Source organism: Polyodon spathula, chromosome 32 (genome assembly GCF_017654505.1).
Source record: "Polyodon spathula isolate WHYD16114869_AA chromosome 32, ASM1765450v1, whole genome shotgun sequence".
In the NCBI taxonomy this organism is placed as follows: domain Eukaryota; kingdom Metazoa; phylum Chordata; class Actinopteri; order Acipenseriformes; family Polyodontidae; genus Polyodon; species Polyodon spathula.
The window spans coordinates 6,219,090-6,236,494 of NC_054565.1; the positions used below are offsets into that span (position 1 = coordinate 6,219,090).

Consider the following 17,405-nt stretch of genomic DNA (forward strand, 5'->3'; position numbering starts at 1 on the left):
CCTAGGAAGCTGTATGAGGTTTAGCGCGTGGATAGCCAATAGAAAGAGAGAACACTTACAGGTGTGCCGTCGCCTCCTGGAACACCATGCTCTCCAGGGATCCCTGCTTTGCCCTGGAATCAAACACACACACACACACACACACACACACACACACACACACACACACACACAGCTCAGTCAGTTAGCTTGCATGGCTCTGGCAATGACAGAAGACATCTAACAGGAACCAGCGGTCAAACTTACCGGGGGACCAGCGACTCCAACTCCTGTAGGCCCCTGAGGGCCCGGTGGTCCTTGTGGCCCCTCAAACCCCTGCATTAAAAAAAAAAAATACAGCATGTTATATACAGTGTTACAATACTACTACTCAATGATAATCATAATAAATAAAGAAGAAACCACCCTCATCCAATCACAGCGCCGGCACTGCACTTAATCAGATCTTTCCATCTTGAACGCTTTACTATCCACCAAGGAAAGTGAACAGAGATCAAAACTCTTTGTGCTGCCCACCCAAAACTGTGTAAACAGACAACATTTACTATACAGCACTACTGACCTTCTCTCCCTTTGATCCCTGAGGCCCTGGCACGCCAGCTACACCCTGGAGCCCCTGCAACAATCAAGACTCTCATTTAGCTGACACTGCAAAGAACCCTGGGATGCAGGAAGGACACTGAAAACATGAAATTGAAATGGTGCACTAATATTGATTAGGAGTGACAGACGCCCGAGTTTCCTGTATGACAGCAAACCGTTACTCTTCATTATGCATTCTGTTGTATTAAAAGCAAATGAAGAACCCGTTGTATTTTTTGCCCCTGAAAAGGGGACATCGAGCTCTTAAACAAGCAGATAAAAAGACACACGTGGTTGTTTTGTTTGTAAAACACACAGGCAGAGCACTTACTGGTATTCCAGGAAGCCCTCTTTCTCCAGTGTCTCCCTGGAGAATGAAGAGAAGCTCTCTTGTTAGTGGAAAAGGATTCAGTAAAAGCACGCTGGTATCTGACTGGTCTGAGTGGACTGGCACTTACCGTTGGTCCAAGCAATCCAACTCCAGGAGACCCTGGCTTGCCCTGAAACAACAACATAAAGTGTTCAACTCATCCGTTGGTTCATGCAGTGTCGGGATCATGACTACTTGTCTGTGATTATTTGGCCGCTGTCCTGTGGATGGCATCGGCAACAGCCAGGCGAGTTTACGTGAGGTTTAAATAACATTGAGGGGAGTGATCGAAGGAGGGAGCATGCATCATAATCCCTCACCTGATTCAAACAGACGCATTCACCTGTGGATACGACTCTGCTACAGACACACGATTCTGAAGAGCATTCCCCTCATCTGCTACAGACACACGATTCTGAAGAGCATTCCCCTCATCTGCTACAGACACACGATTCTGAAGAGCATTCCCCTCATCTGCTACAGACACACGATTCTGAAGAGCATTCCCCTCATCTGCTACAGACACACGATTCTGAAGAGCATTCCCCTCATCTGCTACAGACACACGATTCTGAAGAGCATTCCCCTCATCTGCTACAGACACACGATTCTGAAGAGCATTCCCCTCATCTGCTACAGACACACGATTCTGAAGAGCATTCCCCTCATCTGCTACAGACACACGATTCTGAAGAGCATTCCCCTCATCTGCTACAGACACACGATTCTGAAGAGCATTCCCCTCATCTGCTACAGACACACGATTCTGAAGAGCATTCCCCTCATCTGCTACAGACACACGATTCTGAAGAGCATTCCCCTCATCTGCTACAGACACACGATTCTGAAGAGCATTTTAGCAGATTCAGAACGGAACTTACCTGACTGCCCTTTGGTCCGGCCGGGCCCTGAACGCCAGGAAGTCCTGGCTTGCCCTGAGGGTAAAAAAAAAAACAACAAACTGTTAAAGCAGAGATGAAAATACAGTACAGTAAGACTCCGATTGCAGAGCACTTTCAACCATTCCAGGTTTTAATATGAGCTTGATTAGCCAAAGAGTACAGCTATAATAAGACAAGCTCAGGTGTGTCTTATTAAACCCATAGTAAAACCAGGAATGGATCAAACTGCTATAGTAGGATTTCCCTCCCTGTTGAGTCATTTTTTTAAAAAAAGCGGATATAGAAAGGACAGCAGCACTTTCAGATTTAATCACGGAGATATCTCTTTGGAAATTGATGTGTGAATGCGTGTTTAAAAAGACCAGTTCAAGTGTGACCCCGAATAGAAGGAGGGGACTCACGTGTTTGCCAGGAATGCCCTCTCCTGGGGGTCCCGGCTCCCCTCTCTCTCCCTTCTTTCCCGGGATCCCGATCGTGTCCGTCAATCCTTCAGGAAGGGAAGGGCACATCTCACAGGCATCTCCCTGACAACAAGAACAATGAGCAATGTTAACATCCCCTGGTCAGAGTCACTCACAGCGTCCACCTGTCAACACCTCTTTCTACTCTCCAGCAGTACTGTTGAGCTCCTGAAACAGGTTCCCGTGATAAACAATCACGCAACGCTTGTGCACTTTGACTTGCTTCTACTATAAAATACAGACTGCCCAGCTCTCACCTCAAATCAAGAACCACATTGTGAAGCTCTTAATAAGCTGGATAGCCATGCTGTCTTAGACACACTAATAGCAGGGCAGCAACTAGCTGTTCAAAGCCCTCAAACTCACCTTCTCCCCCTTCGGCCCGAGGAAGCCCTGTGTCCCTGGCTCGCCAGACAGGCCTGGCATGCCTGTCTGTCCCGGCGTCCCTGGGTCTCCTTGGAAACCCTGCTCACCCTGAGGGGGGCACACAGGAGAGAACACTGAAGTAATATCCTTTCTGATAATGGGACAAGACTGGGGGTGGGGGAGTCTTTGAGACAAACAGCGACAAACAGGGAGAAGTTCATCAATGTTTACTTTTAAGTTGCAAGGCTTTTTAAAAAAAAATATACAAATATATTCAATTGGACTTACCTTGTCTCCCTTTAACCCAGGAGTACCAGGTTTACCCTGCAGAACAGAAAACAGAGCATTGTCTTTGGTTTGTCTGGAGATCGAGAAGTAAGCATGACAAATGCATCATTGGAAAACAGCCAAAAACTCCAAAACTGGTAAAAAATTTAAAAAGCAACTCATAATTTCCGCTGGCCCAGTGCACTCACCGGTTTGCCCGGCTCACCCACGCCTGGCACCCCCTGGTCCCCCCTCTCTCCTGGGAGTCCTGGCAGCTTGATTACCGTCTGAGCGCCGCCCACCTCCGCGGGAAGAGTGGGGCACAGACCACACCCCTCTCCCTGCCACAGACACAAAGAGGCGGTGAGGTAACCGCCAGCACACTGGAGACGGCACGAGCCGCAATGCCTGCTTGGCAGTTTGGAAGATGACAAGCCTACTAACCCTTTCATGCTCGACAATCTCACATGTCTTTATATGGGGACATACAGAAGACGCAGATGCACAACAGCCTCATATGATGCCATTATTCCCCCTTTATAAAGCAACAAACTTTTTGTCCAGGTATTTTCAATATTTCATGCATGAAAAGGGTTAGTAGATGTGTCTTATCTAACAGACACTGGATTAAAACACATAGAAATACATGAATCAATATAAATGACCTTTTCACCCTTTAATCCCGTCCAGCCTTGAAGTCCTTGGTCCCCAGTGTTGCCCTGAAACAAAGGCAGCACGTCTATGAATGTAACCCACATTATATCAACCCCAGGGATAGTGTTTGAGAAAATCATAACAGTAAAAAGCATATTGAGTAACGCAATGTGGCCAGTCATCGTTTTACTCACCTTTTCTCCTTTAAGACCCTCAAGGCCAGGTAACCCTCGCTGTCCGGACTTGCCCTGGAAATGAACCAGCAGAAGAACAATCTTAGTCTTTTTACAAGAAGGTAATCAATTATGTGTGTTCTAACTGTTTTAAAAACATTCACAATGGTACTCGTTAACGACGAATCATTCTGCGTTTTCTTTCTTTATTGCAATTTCATATTGTTCGCAAAGCGTTGAAAAAACAAACCAAGAGAGTCCACAGGGATCGATGCTTACAGTGGAATATTAAAGCTCTAGTTCCACTCACCTCTTTCCCGTCTCTTCCCTTCTCCCCTGCGCTTCCCTAAAAGAAAAGAAAACAGGAATCGCTTTAGTCGTCACGGGTTGAATCCAAACCGTCACTCTGCCCCTAAATAAATATAAAGTAGATATGTCTTTTATTATCACCTTCTCCCCTCTCTGTCCTGACAGACCGATAGCTCCTGGTTCGCCCTGGAGAAAAAAACCCAAAAGAATCAAGAAAAAACCCAGAAACACCAAATCAATACAAACTAAATGGGTTTGTCGCTCCAATTCCACAATATCAGTTGCAGTAACTACTTCTAACCACTAGAAGGAACCCTAGACACTCACCGGCAGTCCTCTCTCTCCCTGCCCCGCCTCTCCCTTCTCTCCTTTGGGTCCTGGTTTCCCTAACGACAGCAGATTGGCAGGTAGCACGTCGATGGTGGGACACACCTCGCAGGCATCTCCCTACAGAAGCCAAAACAAATAACAAAAAACTTTACTTGACATTTAAAACCGAATCAGGAAAGGCACATCACAGCTTAAAGAATCAGCTTGAAAATACAACACAGGGACCCATCTTAGAAGTTTCATCTAAGAAACATTGTTTTTACCTTTTCGCCTTTAAGACCTGCTGTTCCTGAATCCCCCTAGAAAGAGAAGAAACAATCAGCTTTAGTGCTGGAGCTGAAGACCCCCCCCCCCCCCCCCCATTTCAGTATGGTTCTGGTTTCATTTTCCAGCTTCGTGCACACACACACCTATACTAGGAATTAAACATATGCAGATGTACCTTATCACCCTTTCCTCCACTAAGGCCAGCCGGTCCCTAAAAGACAAAAGAAACGTACATATACATAATATATATTTTTATTTATTTATTTATATTTCATTTTGATAAATTAAAATTGACCATTTACCAAAAACAGAAGTTAATTTTGACTTTTCAAACCCCTGTCTACCCTAAGAGAATGTTTCTAAACAATTCATAAAAAAAAACCCAGAAGTTCTTTCAATTTTAATGAAGTGGAACCCTGGTCAACAGGTTTAGAGACCAACACAATATCCGTGTGCTGTGCCGAAGAGCCAGGCTCCATTAGCGAAGCAGGCAGACACACACTGCTCTTACCCAGCCCAGTCAGTGCAGAGAGTTCACTACCAGAACATTGCTGTGAAAGCTCACCGGTAAACCAGGCTCTCCTCTCCCTGGAGCTCCAGGTTCCCCTTTGGACCCACTCTTCCCCTGCAGAGTGATCATGTCCTGGAACCCTTTGGGAATGCTGGGGCACACCTCACACGGCTCCCCCTGGTGGAATGGAGAAGTAAGATCCGTCAGGAGAGGGAGAGAAGATCTATGGCAACCAGGGATGTAATAAGGGGTTGATCGCATCATACAAATACTTGTGTTTATACTTGTTTAAACTTGAATAAATAAAACAATTAGATGAATATGACTAACAATAAGAAGTATGTTTATTTGTGTGACTATAGTAATATAAAATAAATAGCTACCATTGCATAGCGGTTTGGGTCATTCTAGGTTTCTTGCAAGTTTAAAAACACTCTTGTTATCTGTACACTAAGGCTAAACAGCGGGGCGGATCACACAGCTATGTGGGGTCTTATCCATCCATTTGAGAGCTTTTTTACATTACACCGGAAGTTACTAACGAAAAGACCAATCATAATATCACTGCATGGTGTTAGAATCATCTGAACCACACTTTCAACAGCTCACCTTGACTCCTTTCGAACCCCCTGGACCACGAGGTCCCTGCATTAAAAAAAATACAACAGCAGATAGATACAGTGATGAGATCGGACACAGCCCACTGGAAATGCAAAGTGCAACATGAAACAGCCCCATCCAAACACTGCCATCCTCAATCCGTCTCAAAGACAGCTGGAACCAGTTTTCAGTTCAGCTCTTTTGACTGAATTCAATAATGTACGGTATAATGTGACATATACACACAGACCAGGCAAGTAGAGTACACAAACCAGGACCAGAGGACACAGTTGGAAATTAAGTGGAGATGGACAGAGAGGAGGAGACACTTCTTCACACAGAGAGAGGTGGAGGGGATGGAATGGGCTACCCAACTTGGCAAAAGTTCCGAGATCAATCGGCTACTAGGAACCGAACGAGATTCGATGGGCCGAGTGGCCTGCTCTCTGACATTCTAAGCGATATGATGAGAGATAATAATGTCTGTTTGTATGTGCCCTACTCACAGGATCTCCATGGTTACCATCCCGGCCTGGTACTCCAGGATCACCCTGCAATGAGACTCCAGGTCAGCTTCCAGACAGGATAACAGAGAGGGAGAGACACCATCTTACAAAATAACTAACGATCTTGAAATATAACTCACCTTGTTTCCTTTCAGCCCTGGCAGACCCCCTGGACTCCCCTAAATAAACAGATCAATAAATAAAAATAAATTCACTGCTTAACTGATAGATTATATTTTTCCAGGTCTAAGTAATTGGGATCCCGTGATTTTTAACACACAATAAAAGTTAGCCTAGTGTGGCGTTTAACAAGAGCTAATTTTAAACAGTGCTTTGAATGACCTGAAATGTCTTTAAAGCTACTTGAATTAACATTTGTTGTTTTAAGTAACCGACATTAAATTAATATATATAAAAAAAAACCTTGCTTTTATAATATAAAAAAAGAACATTTCTGCCGTCATTAAACAAGACACTGTCGTCTTCTTTCTTCCTAGCATTCAACTGGAAGGATAGCTTACGAGGAATGCAGAACTCTATACAGGGGGGCTGGAAGTACATTTCACCCAGTAAGCACTACTCACCGGAGGTCCAGGCTCTCCCACTCCTGGGGGTCCTGGGGGCCCAGGGGGCCCCGACTCTCCTGCTAACCCCTCTGGTCCAACCAGCCCCGGCTGACCCTGCAGAATCAAGAGCAGTGTTCAGAGGGGCCCAGCAGGGCCGTGCTATGTGCTTGTATGCTGTCAGCTTGCACGGGGTGTATCGCCACCTAGTGAGATTTTCCCTCAATTGCAAAGTTTGTTTGTGGTACACAAGAAACTGAGCAGCTGTTCAAATGGTTTCTTCTTAAAACACATTTGAGAGCGACTCGAGTATCATGAGAAGGAAACTGACCGTTTGGATGATCAGATCCTGTCAGTAAACTTTAAAGAAACTTTTTTATGTGTGTGGGGCACCTTGTATCTAAAAGGATTACATTTTAAGGCTCTGTAGCCATGTAGAGTAGTCACAGTGGTCTTACCTTCTGACCTTTGGGGCCGACAACACAGATCTCTCCTGGACGACCCTACTCAGAGAAAAGACAGCACTGTTAAATCTAGCCAATAAAATTGGCTAGATATTTGCAGAGATAGGAAAAAAAAAAAAAAAAAAAAAAAAAAAGGGGAACCAACACATCACCTCTATCGGAAGCACAGGCACATCAATACATTGTAAAGTGATACATACCTGCAGTGCCATCTTAACACATTCACAGTATGTGTGCTTTGTACGGCTGGACAGTTCTCAATTTTTGTTTCAATTCATTTTTTTAGCCAGGCTTACTAACCAGCTTACTTCTGAAAAGACTCCTAGACACTTACGTCGTTCCCCGATGGTCCTGCTGGTCCCTCTTTACCAGGGTCCCCCTTGTCCCCTTTATCACCCTGAATATGAGAGAGAGCAAGAGAGAGCCAGGGTTAAATATCATGCTGCTACATTGTTACATGGTGCACAGAACTACCCCTTTAATTTTGTAATTACCGTTGATCCCTTTGATCTAGCAGACCCCAGTCCCATTGGGCCCTGCAATTACCAAAACAGTATCACTGCATTGCACTTGAAAGGAGGTGTCTGCAGGTTTTACAATCCGCATCGATTTAACAATGGGTCAGTAACGGTGTCGTCACACCCAACGCTACTTTCAAGGGCATCCATTATTATTAGTAGTATTTTTTCTTTTTTAAAACAGAAACTTATTTTATATTCGAGAGGTGTTGACCCTTCTGAAAGCGCCCCCTGCAGAAAAACCCAACGATGAATGTTGAACATACCACTTCCCCCTTGGCTCCTTTTTCACCCTTCGGTCCTGCAGAACACTGAAACAGAGGCACAGTTACTGTATCACATTTCACTAGCTTACACTGCATCTGTATTATTTACTGCTTCCAAAGCAAACCAGGCAGCTTAGCATGCAAAGACTCCTGTTTTAATTAAACCTCCGGGAAATGGGCGGCCGAGGTACCTCAACGTAGGAAATGGCGATTTATTTGCAACAATAAAACGTTCTGTTACAGGGAGGTATCGGTGTGTGCGCGATCAGTCTCGCCCTTTGAAATCATCATCAACCTGAACGCTTCCATCTCCAGTGAGAAGAGAAAGCGTTTCCACTAAAATGTCATGTGATTTTACTGCAATCAAGGGACAGGATCATACAGCTCCACCAACACACACTATCAGAAGAGAACTGACCACAGCACAAACTGCTTTCTTCATGGTAATTGTATTACTTACAGAGCCCGTGCTCCTATCAGAGGTGCCTACACAGTCAGAGCCCTAATGAAACAAACACAAGAAAATACGATGAGACATTCAGATAGAAACAAGCTATATTAATCTCAATGCTCATGAGATATGTTTGAGCTTACTGATGTAGCTTCCATGTTTTTATAGATATGTATGCAAAGGGACAATATTAGAATCATACATAATTCAATGGCCCTGCCAAGCTCAATGCAAATGACCCTATACAGAAGATGCACTTTGGCACTTCAGCTAAATGTGCCGACACTAAATAATGAATTGAAAGAGACGAGAAGGATGTCTAAAGCCATCAATATAAACAGACTGATGGATTTTTAGGACCCGTATTCTACTGCAAGAGGGGTTCAGTCAGTATTCACAATCAGCCACAGTGCAGGAATGTGTCTGAAGACTTTTTATTTTCATTGTCCATACCTGGTCTCCTTTCTCCCCTTTCAGTCCATGCATCCCAGGTACCCCACGATCCCCCTTCTCAGCCTGGAACAAGACACACACCTGTGTTACTACAGCCTGCCCCAGTCTCAATCACTGAAACACTGGACAGTGCCTGTAAAAACTGTGCCTGCGGATAATGGGCTCACCTTCACAATGTGCTGGGCATTTTCATCCTGAAATAGAGCAAAACAACATCTTACATTCAGTACAGCCAAGTAGATAGATACGTACACACACTGCAAGTGAAATCATTTCAAACTGGTACCAAATGCAACTGAAAAAAATGAATGCTGACCATTCCACACTGTCTTTAACAGTTAAAGCAAGGACTATTGAACGACGATAGAAGGATAAGGAAGGATTTCATGCAGAATGCTAAAAGGGGTTCTGCGTGAGATACGTGAATCACACAAGGAATTTGCAAGAAAGGTTTGTGCCCGAGATTCTTCCTTAACTTTACGCATTTCTTGCTTTAAATTGCATGTCATGAGCCTGCATGTCTTGCTTACAGTACATGCATATCTTCAATTACTTCTTTTTTTGATTCTCTCATTTAAATTTGCTCTTATTTATCACTGACTTTATTGCATTTCATAACTGCTCTTATCTGTAATGTGATATTTTGTAACAACTGTAAGTCACCCTGGCGTCTGCTAAGAAATAAATGAATAAATAATAATAATAATAATAATAATAATCTTCAGTATTGCAAGAGGACTAGTTAGAACACTGCCAATGCTAAAGGGAGTTAAATACGATTAAAAAAGCCTTGGTTTGCCTTGGTCTTTTAATTAGCACTATAAAACTGTGAAAGGTTACACAAAACATTAAGCAGGAAATTTAAAGTCTGTTTTGGCAAAGCATTTTGTGTTGTTCTTTTATCTATTTGCTTACTTTGTTTAGTAGAGAAGCAGATAATTAACTCCGCTGGGATGCCCAGAACTTTTAAAAACAGTTTAATTAATTAACAGATATTTAGTTAAAAGCTTCTCTCCTCTCTCCTCCTCTTGCTACATTTCTATACATTTGCTCAGCCCTGACATTTATTGTGACACTATAATTGCTAGTTGGTCTGCTTTAATGATCCAGCCAAATTATATCTGACTGTGCCCCCAAACATCTCCTACTGGATAGGACTCCACTGCTGCAGCTATCCAGATTCTTTATCTAACTTGAAAGCACTACATCTTCAGCCTTGCATGCGGGCTCTTTAATTAGGAAAGCAATGCTCATGAGTCTATCTTTTACCATACAATGCGTGTTCAGTAACCTAGTGCTTTAACTGCCTGTACACACCACTAAAGTTTAGGTGCGTTTGACTGTATCAATGTTTTGTTTTTTTCCAGCCAAGTATAACAACACTATTTCGGCATTCCGTTAACAGCCAATCCTGGCTTTTAAAAATGTCATTTTTATTATATTTGCAATCGTTCTCAGTGGTGTTGATGCACAGTCCTGGAGTTTTACAGTTTTTACTCGTATAACCTTGGAAAGTGCTTTCAACTTGACTTCTAAATTATTTTGCATGTCTTCAATCTGCTAACTCTTTCCATGGCAACCCGTAGCCTTTAGTTTGATCTCTCCAATCAAACACAAAGCCCCCCTGCATTTAAGCAATCTAAAATTTACCACCCACTCTGCCTTGAACTTGCAGGGTCAGATATAGGAATAACTTAACAGAATCTAAAAATCAAAACCTTCAAAATATATATGATCTAAAGAAATCACCTGCGATGTGAACAATGCCGTTCTGTTACATTTCATCACAGTGATAAAAACGATGTATGATAATGTGTAGGGTTACCATATGAGTCCGTGCACACTAGGACAGTTTGGGGTACTTATTTACCTGTCTCAGGTACCTTACACAGCAGGACTACACTTACCAGAATGCATTGGGATGCGAGTTGAAAAGCCTGAACTGTCCTGGACCGTACACAGAGTCCTATAGTAACCCTAACAATGTGCAATTATTCCATTACTTGGCAAGAACGGCACCCCTCTGTGGTAAAGCAGGAAACTGGAGCACTGGTCACCTCTTCTGCCCTGAGTATCCAGTTCTGAGCACTGTTTCTCAATCAAGTTCAATTGCCCATCAACAACCCGATTAGCAGCATCTCAAATATTACTGCCCAACAGAGCAAGAACAACCACCACATTGCACAGCCAGACCCACAAAGAATAAATGCATTAGTAATGTCAAGTGTCAAATGACTATCAAATGGTCTAGTAATTTGGTTTGAAATTACTATTTCCTATCCTTAGCTTCCACGACCTCACTGGACTTTTTTTTTTTTTTTTTTTTTAATCTAATCTACAATTCTCTGGCATGTCTGTGAAGGTAGTGCAGTACAAACATGTTCTAATGCATGACAAGAGCCTTTTATTTCAGGGAAGCTGAAAAGAAATGCATGTGTTGTGCAGAATTCTGACTGGGCAGGAACTCTCTCTGTGCAGCAGTGAAAGTGTTGGAATTTAATAGGTGCAGACCAACATTGGTCTTTGAGAGAGAGGGGGCAATTATTCACGTGGCACCAGTGTATCGCTCTGACTAAACACACATTTGAGTAAAAATTGGATACAGAAATGGAAACACAGGATAAAAAAAGCTTTATTAGGAGTGTATAATTTAACAGCACTCTATTCACGCCTCAAGCTTATCTGAGGTCCGATGTCGCTGCTAACCGTTATCAGCGTGAAAGATGAGCCCGCAGGTCAGGCATTCTGCCAGCATCAGCTCACAGGCTGATTAGTGCGAGTGCAGCGAGGTGGGCAGGGTCCTTAACCTGGGGGTCAGTCATTGCGGTGTCAAAGAGACAGCCCCCCACTGTAAATCACACAGGTGGGAGGGCAAGCACTGAACATCAAGGCAGGAAGAGAGAGTCGGAATACACCATTTAAAAAAAAAAGGGGGGGGACCACATCATAAGGCGACAATAATAAACGGTACCAAAACTTCAACCAAAACCAGACCCAATTAAACTTGAAGTAACAGAGACAGACAGACAGACAGTTCTCATACTCACATTTTGTGCTTTTATTTCTTGAGCACAGCCGGCACACTGCAAACAAACAATAACGTTTCACTTCACTCAATGTGGTGCACAATACTGTTACACAATTTATCAAGCATTTCTCTAAAAGTTCTCATCTGGTGCACAGATTCAGATGTTCTGTTTAACTCATTCATTTAGGCAACCTCGTATGGGGATGGATATAAAAACTCTCTTCTAGCCTTTATATGGGGACAGAAGAAAGATGCAAATGCATGACAGCCTCGTATGAGTCGAATGCCCCCCCTCCCCACATAACAATGGAAAAATAAAATTAAAGGAAAAATATATTTTTTGTCCAAAGCTACTTCATTTTATTTTTTTTTCTATTTTCAATATTTAAATGAACAAAAAGGTTATAAAAAAAAAAAAACGCCATTTAGGTCACAATCCAAATTGCACCCCCACAGCCTAATCTAAACGTTTACACAGCTCCTCTCCAAAACTGGCGAGCTCAGCCCAGTGCAGACAGCTTCAAACTTCTTGCACAACACCTAACACCTCACCTTCCCTTCCCGGTACGAGGTTTCCGTTACTAACGTTGGACAGCTTTGAGGTGGGCAGCATAGGTCAACCAGGTATCATTTGTATATGGCAGGCAGCTGCAGCTACAATATAATTGTACCACATCCCGACTGGAGAGGCTCAACATGTAAAGACACGTCCCCTCAGTAACACGCAAACACTGAGGAATACCAGAGACACGGCATATGCAGACACGCCACACAGTTAAGAAAATACCTGCATCGTGAAACAGAAACACACCAACCTCTTTCAAAAGAATCGAGCTTTCACATGCCAGCGCCAGCCAACTTTAGCCAAACAGCAGTTAACAGAAGACTTAATGGAAAACTAGTCGTGTATTTTCAACCATTTCAACTGTTCTTTAGTCAAAGAACTGGCAGGCTTGCTGCTTGGGACCAGTTTCAAATAGAATTTTCCTTAAAGAAGCCTATAATTAGAAATATCTGAGTAATACCATTCCCCCGCTCCCAAGAATATCAGCTGTGTTTCATTGCATATCATTTCTTTCAATTGAAAGCTTGCAAAAGACAGTTTTCAAAGGCTTTGTGCTTTAGAAACACACAAGCTCCAGATTTCACTTCCATTCTCTCCGATTGCCCAGCAGTTGAGGGATATATTTTATGCTCGATTATAAATTTTGCCCTTCAAGACCATGGAACGTTTTCTTTTTTTTTGGTGATAAGGTCTAATTTAGTTATTCTTAGATTTTGAAAAGGCATTCAAAAGGATCTTTCAATAATGATTAGATATTTTGCCCGGCTCCAGCTAAGTCATTCATACTTGGCTGAGGGAGAGTTCAGTCTCCATGCATCAATCCTGCCCTGGAGGGTCCACATTTCAACCATTTTGGACTTTGCCATTCCAGTTACAAAGATTCTGTTTCAGTGCTGAACGCCTCTCTCTGTCTCTCTCTCTCGCTCTCTCTATCTGTGTGTGTCTCTCTCTCTCTCACTCTCTCCGTGTCTCTGTCTTTCTCTCTCTCTGTGTCTCCGTGTCTCTATCTCTGTCTCTGTTTCTCTCTCTCTCTGCGCTTCCTTGGCCCTCTCCCAACCAGATGAAAGTACTGTCTCCATAGCAACGTGCTCCATTAAAACACTAGATAGATACTGTATCAGAGGTTCATTTCAGCTAAGCTCCTTAATAATCTCCACTGATAAGTCAGAAATACATCTATGTAATTTCACATGGGAAATAAGTATGCCAGCTTCAGAGAGATGGAGATTTCAAGCTTCAGGGTGGCTGTGTACTTAACTTTCACAGCAGGTCCAAATCTCTTTTCGAGCAGTGTAGAAAATGCTAATGCAGAAACACTTTGAAAAGACTGAACAAGGTTTGTCACTTACCTTATCTGGCAGGCCCTGTGTCCCCGGACGCCCCAAAAAACAAACACAAAAAAACACAGAAGTGGTTATTTCAATTGATTTAAAACCATGTGTTAAAAGTGACCAGTAGTGGGCAACAGAGGAATCAAAATCTGAGAAGCTATCAGCTGTGGGATTTACTAAAAGTATTATAGTATTATAGAAGGAATATATTGTGACAACGTGACATGTGATGATGCTGGATCTTTTATTATGATCTGGCCTACATTTCAGATATTTATAGCAGGCAACTGGAACTGAAGAGCAGCTCCTGAACACAGATGAAAACTACTCTGATTAAGCATTGAGTAGGGGCATGGTAGAAATCCCAACTTGGAAACAATCAAAATCTACAAAACATGCCTCTGCTGTGTTTGAAAGGCACACAGCTCTGCTCAGACTGTAGCTGAGATCAGTCTCTCAGAACAGCCAGGTGTGCTGACATCACAAAGGCAGGCGGGATCAGTCTCTCATAACAGCCAGGTGTGCTGACATCACAAACACAGGCGTGGTCGGGGGAGGCAGGAAGGCTCCACCTTATCTCCATCCTCTCCTTGCACACCAGCCTCCCCCCATCACTGTGCTTCCTCCAGGGAACAGCCACAGCGACACGCATGAACACATGGCGTGCTTTCACACTGCCAGCGAGAAACAGTGAACTGTATGCAAACACTACCCTGATTTCATTAAACAATTCTTCATTCCAAAAGCATATCTCAATACATCAATTAAACACAACAAAAGCAGTTTTAAAAATCACCAGGATTGCAATATTTACATAAGTGTAATATGCATAAATAATAAATCTATATGCATTATGAAGTGTTCATACAGTACATCAATTTGATTGGCTTTTAAATCTATATGCGTTATGAAGTGTTCATTCAGTACATCAATTTGATTGGCTTTTAAATCTATATGCGTTATGAAGTGTTCATACAGTACATCAATTTGATTGGCTTTTAAATCTATATGCGTTATGAAGTGTTCATACAGTACATCAATTTGATTGGCTTTTAAATCTATATGCGTTATGAAGTGTTCATACAGTACATCAATTTGATTGGCTTTTAAATCTATATGCGTTATGAAGTGTTCATACAGTACATCAATTTGATTGGCTTTTATGTGTTTAAATCTGTATTTGTCGGCAGTTGTTTGGGGGTATTATCTTGTCAGATCTCAAACGCTCAGCAGGTTCTGATCAGTATTTGCATTGGAGACCTTGAATGAGCAGTAGCCGAGCTGCAGTGTTTGAACAGTCTCATTAGGGGGTGCTGTTTCTCTTTTAGGCTGTAATTCACTAGAGCAACTGTACCCAAGAACTTGACAGTGATGGTAAAACTATAAAAGGAACTAATTATTATAGAATAAAACATTTTATTTGACAAAATCCGTTCTTTTAACTACAGAGGAATTAAAAGAAATTGTGTTCCGTGCTTACTAACTAGCCCACCAACGCTAATATGCTTTCAGAAGATTTTATAATGTATTTATTTTTTAAAGAAAGCATACCAGTATCTTTAACCAAAAAAGGGGGGATGAATTATAATAATAATAATAATAATAAATAATAATAATAATAATAATAATAAACACACACACACGGTAAGCAGATCAGTCATTTGAAGCAAAGCTATTTTTAACATTTACTGCTGACATGTACTAATGCCTCCTTGGGTTTATCTTAATTATCAGATTTTGGCAGGGATCCAAAACTTGCTCTGCATCATCTATGAGAACATGAAGACTGAATCTGGCATTCGCTTTGAATTTTAACGAGGTGGAACGCTACATGAAAAACCTTGCTCTTCAAAATGCTATGGAAACTTTGCCCCTGTATATTCAGGGCTGGATGACAAATTACATAAAGGGTAGTTTAAAGAAGGACAATGCATGTCACGGCAGCTTATTTTATTTTAGATTAAATCCCTCTCAAAAGGCAAGATGTCTTTCTAAAGCAAGTATGAGCAATTACTGTTGGCAGCTGTATCCAGCTTGCCAGAATGGCCAGTTCTGCATGCACAAGTCCATGTGCTTGCTTCAGCTGCAATGAATAACCCCCTACAGCTGCAAGCATGTTTCCATAGGACTGGAGGAAGCTGGGTTCTGTGCAGACTGACCGAAAAAGGGTCTGTTGTTTTTCATAAAGAATACTTTATGAAAGAATGCACTAAACATGCACAAAGGAAATAGATATATAAACATTCATTAAAATGTTTCACTTTTTTTTTATGGAAGAAAATTTGTTTGTAGGTTATGTACCTTGAACCCGTGTATTGTCCATTTAAAAAAAAAAAAAAAAAAAAAAAAAAGTAATAATCCCTTTTTTAGTTCCTTGTCTGCAGATTTGAGAGGCTTGACAAAAAAGATACTGAAGGGCATCTCTTCATGTACTCCAGTACTATCATTCAAGGTCTCTCAAGTTGTTTGTTTCTCATGTCATCAAAATTAAGGTAGAGTTTTATCCTTTGAAAAACTAGGAGTTAAAAGACGAACCGCAAAATAATAATTATAATTTATATAAGGAATGCTGCTACTACTATTGGTACTACTACTAATAGCCCAGCTGAGCATGAAATGAAACAGCAGGAGTCTGCGACCCCACTGCCAAGTCTCTCTCTCTCGCTCTCGCTCTCCCTCTCAGTATTTTCATCAGCATGGTCCCTGGCAGTCAGCCAGTCACCCAGGTCACGGTGGCAGTGCTAATGAAGCTGTAGTTCCCTTACTGGCTAAAGCTGATATTTTGTGACGCTTCTCATCTGCTGAATCACTCACACACTCGGCAGCACACACTGCAGCCTCTTTACTGGACTGTTAGATTCTCAATCTGCAAGTCTCGCTCATGCATTCGCGCATGAAATAAAAAACAAAAATCGCTCACACGGTTGTCTGAATGGGTCGCTGCTCCCTTCAAGCAGTAATTCTTTTTTTTTTTCTTACCCAGTAAGGAAAGAATTGAGAATCGACTTTGATCATGTACAACCCAGTCTGTCTGTCTGCCTGTCTTTCACATGTTCACTAATTCGTGTTCCCTGAACATTAGAATATTAGCTAGGTTAAAAGGTCAAGTCTGCTGTTGTGTATAGCATTGAATTGACCTCCTGATCATCCCAATAATACCCCCTTCTCCCTCACCTGGCTCCTGATTTCGCTCTCCTCCAGACAGAAGCAGCGGGTGTACACTTTGCCCTCTGGCTGGGGGACGATCTCGATCAGGTTAGATTTGGGGCTCACCTCAGCTTCCCGACGGCTTTTTGAGACATTAGGGGGGCACTGCCGGAGAAGAGAACACATTAGCAGATCATCACTGTGCTCAAACTAGGTATATAAACTGAACTGTACTGCGATTGCTATACACGCTGCAAAAAGTTCAATCCAGCGAGACATGCCGTACAGCAAGGTTGGCATTGCATTTTTCAACAGTCACAA

General features: G+C 42.4%; 1 protein-coding gene across 1 annotated transcript in view; it reads right to left on the bottom strand.

Moving 5' to 3' along the window:
• Positions 1–20: 20 nt before the first annotated feature.
• The window catches only part of col16a1 (collagen, type XVI, alpha 1), a 29,425-nt gene continuing 12,040 nt past the window's right edge, over positions 21–17,405 (bottom strand). The window contains exons 8-39 of the mRNA XM_041233891.1: positions 17,112–17,249; positions 13,956–13,970; positions 12,061–12,096; positions 9,181–9,207; positions 9,014–9,076; positions 8,570–8,611; positions 8,110–8,154; positions 7,820–7,861; positions 7,660–7,722; positions 7,320–7,364; positions 6,883–6,978; positions 6,439–6,477; positions 6,299–6,343; positions 5,802–5,837; positions 5,247–5,369; positions 4,857–4,892; positions 4,678–4,713; positions 4,412–4,531; positions 4,226–4,270; positions 4,086–4,121; positions 3,797–3,850; positions 3,614–3,667; positions 3,158–3,289; positions 2,970–3,005; positions 2,682–2,789; positions 2,256–2,378; positions 1,834–1,887; positions 1,041–1,082; positions 914–949; positions 563–616; positions 247–315; positions 21–113 (exon numbers count right to left, since the gene is read on the bottom strand). Coding sequence (XP_041089825.1) covers positions 21–113; positions 247–315; positions 563–616; positions 914–949; positions 1,041–1,082; positions 1,834–1,887; positions 2,256–2,378; positions 2,682–2,789; positions 2,970–3,005; positions 3,158–3,289; positions 3,614–3,667; positions 3,797–3,850; positions 4,086–4,121; positions 4,226–4,270; positions 4,412–4,531; positions 4,678–4,713; positions 4,857–4,892; positions 5,247–5,369; positions 5,802–5,837; positions 6,299–6,343; positions 6,439–6,477; positions 6,883–6,978; positions 7,320–7,364; positions 7,660–7,722; positions 7,820–7,861; positions 8,110–8,154; positions 8,570–8,611; positions 9,014–9,076; positions 9,181–9,207; positions 12,061–12,096; positions 13,956–13,970; positions 17,112–17,249 — 1,983 coding nt within the window. The remainder of the gene's footprint in view (positions 114–246; positions 316–562; positions 617–913; positions 950–1,040; positions 1,083–1,833; positions 1,888–2,255; positions 2,379–2,681; positions 2,790–2,969; positions 3,006–3,157; positions 3,290–3,613; positions 3,668–3,796; positions 3,851–4,085; positions 4,122–4,225; positions 4,271–4,411; positions 4,532–4,677; positions 4,714–4,856; positions 4,893–5,246; positions 5,370–5,801; positions 5,838–6,298; positions 6,344–6,438; positions 6,478–6,882; positions 6,979–7,319; positions 7,365–7,659; positions 7,723–7,819; positions 7,862–8,109; positions 8,155–8,569; positions 8,612–9,013; positions 9,077–9,180; positions 9,208–12,060; positions 12,097–13,955; positions 13,971–17,111; positions 17,250–17,405) is intronic.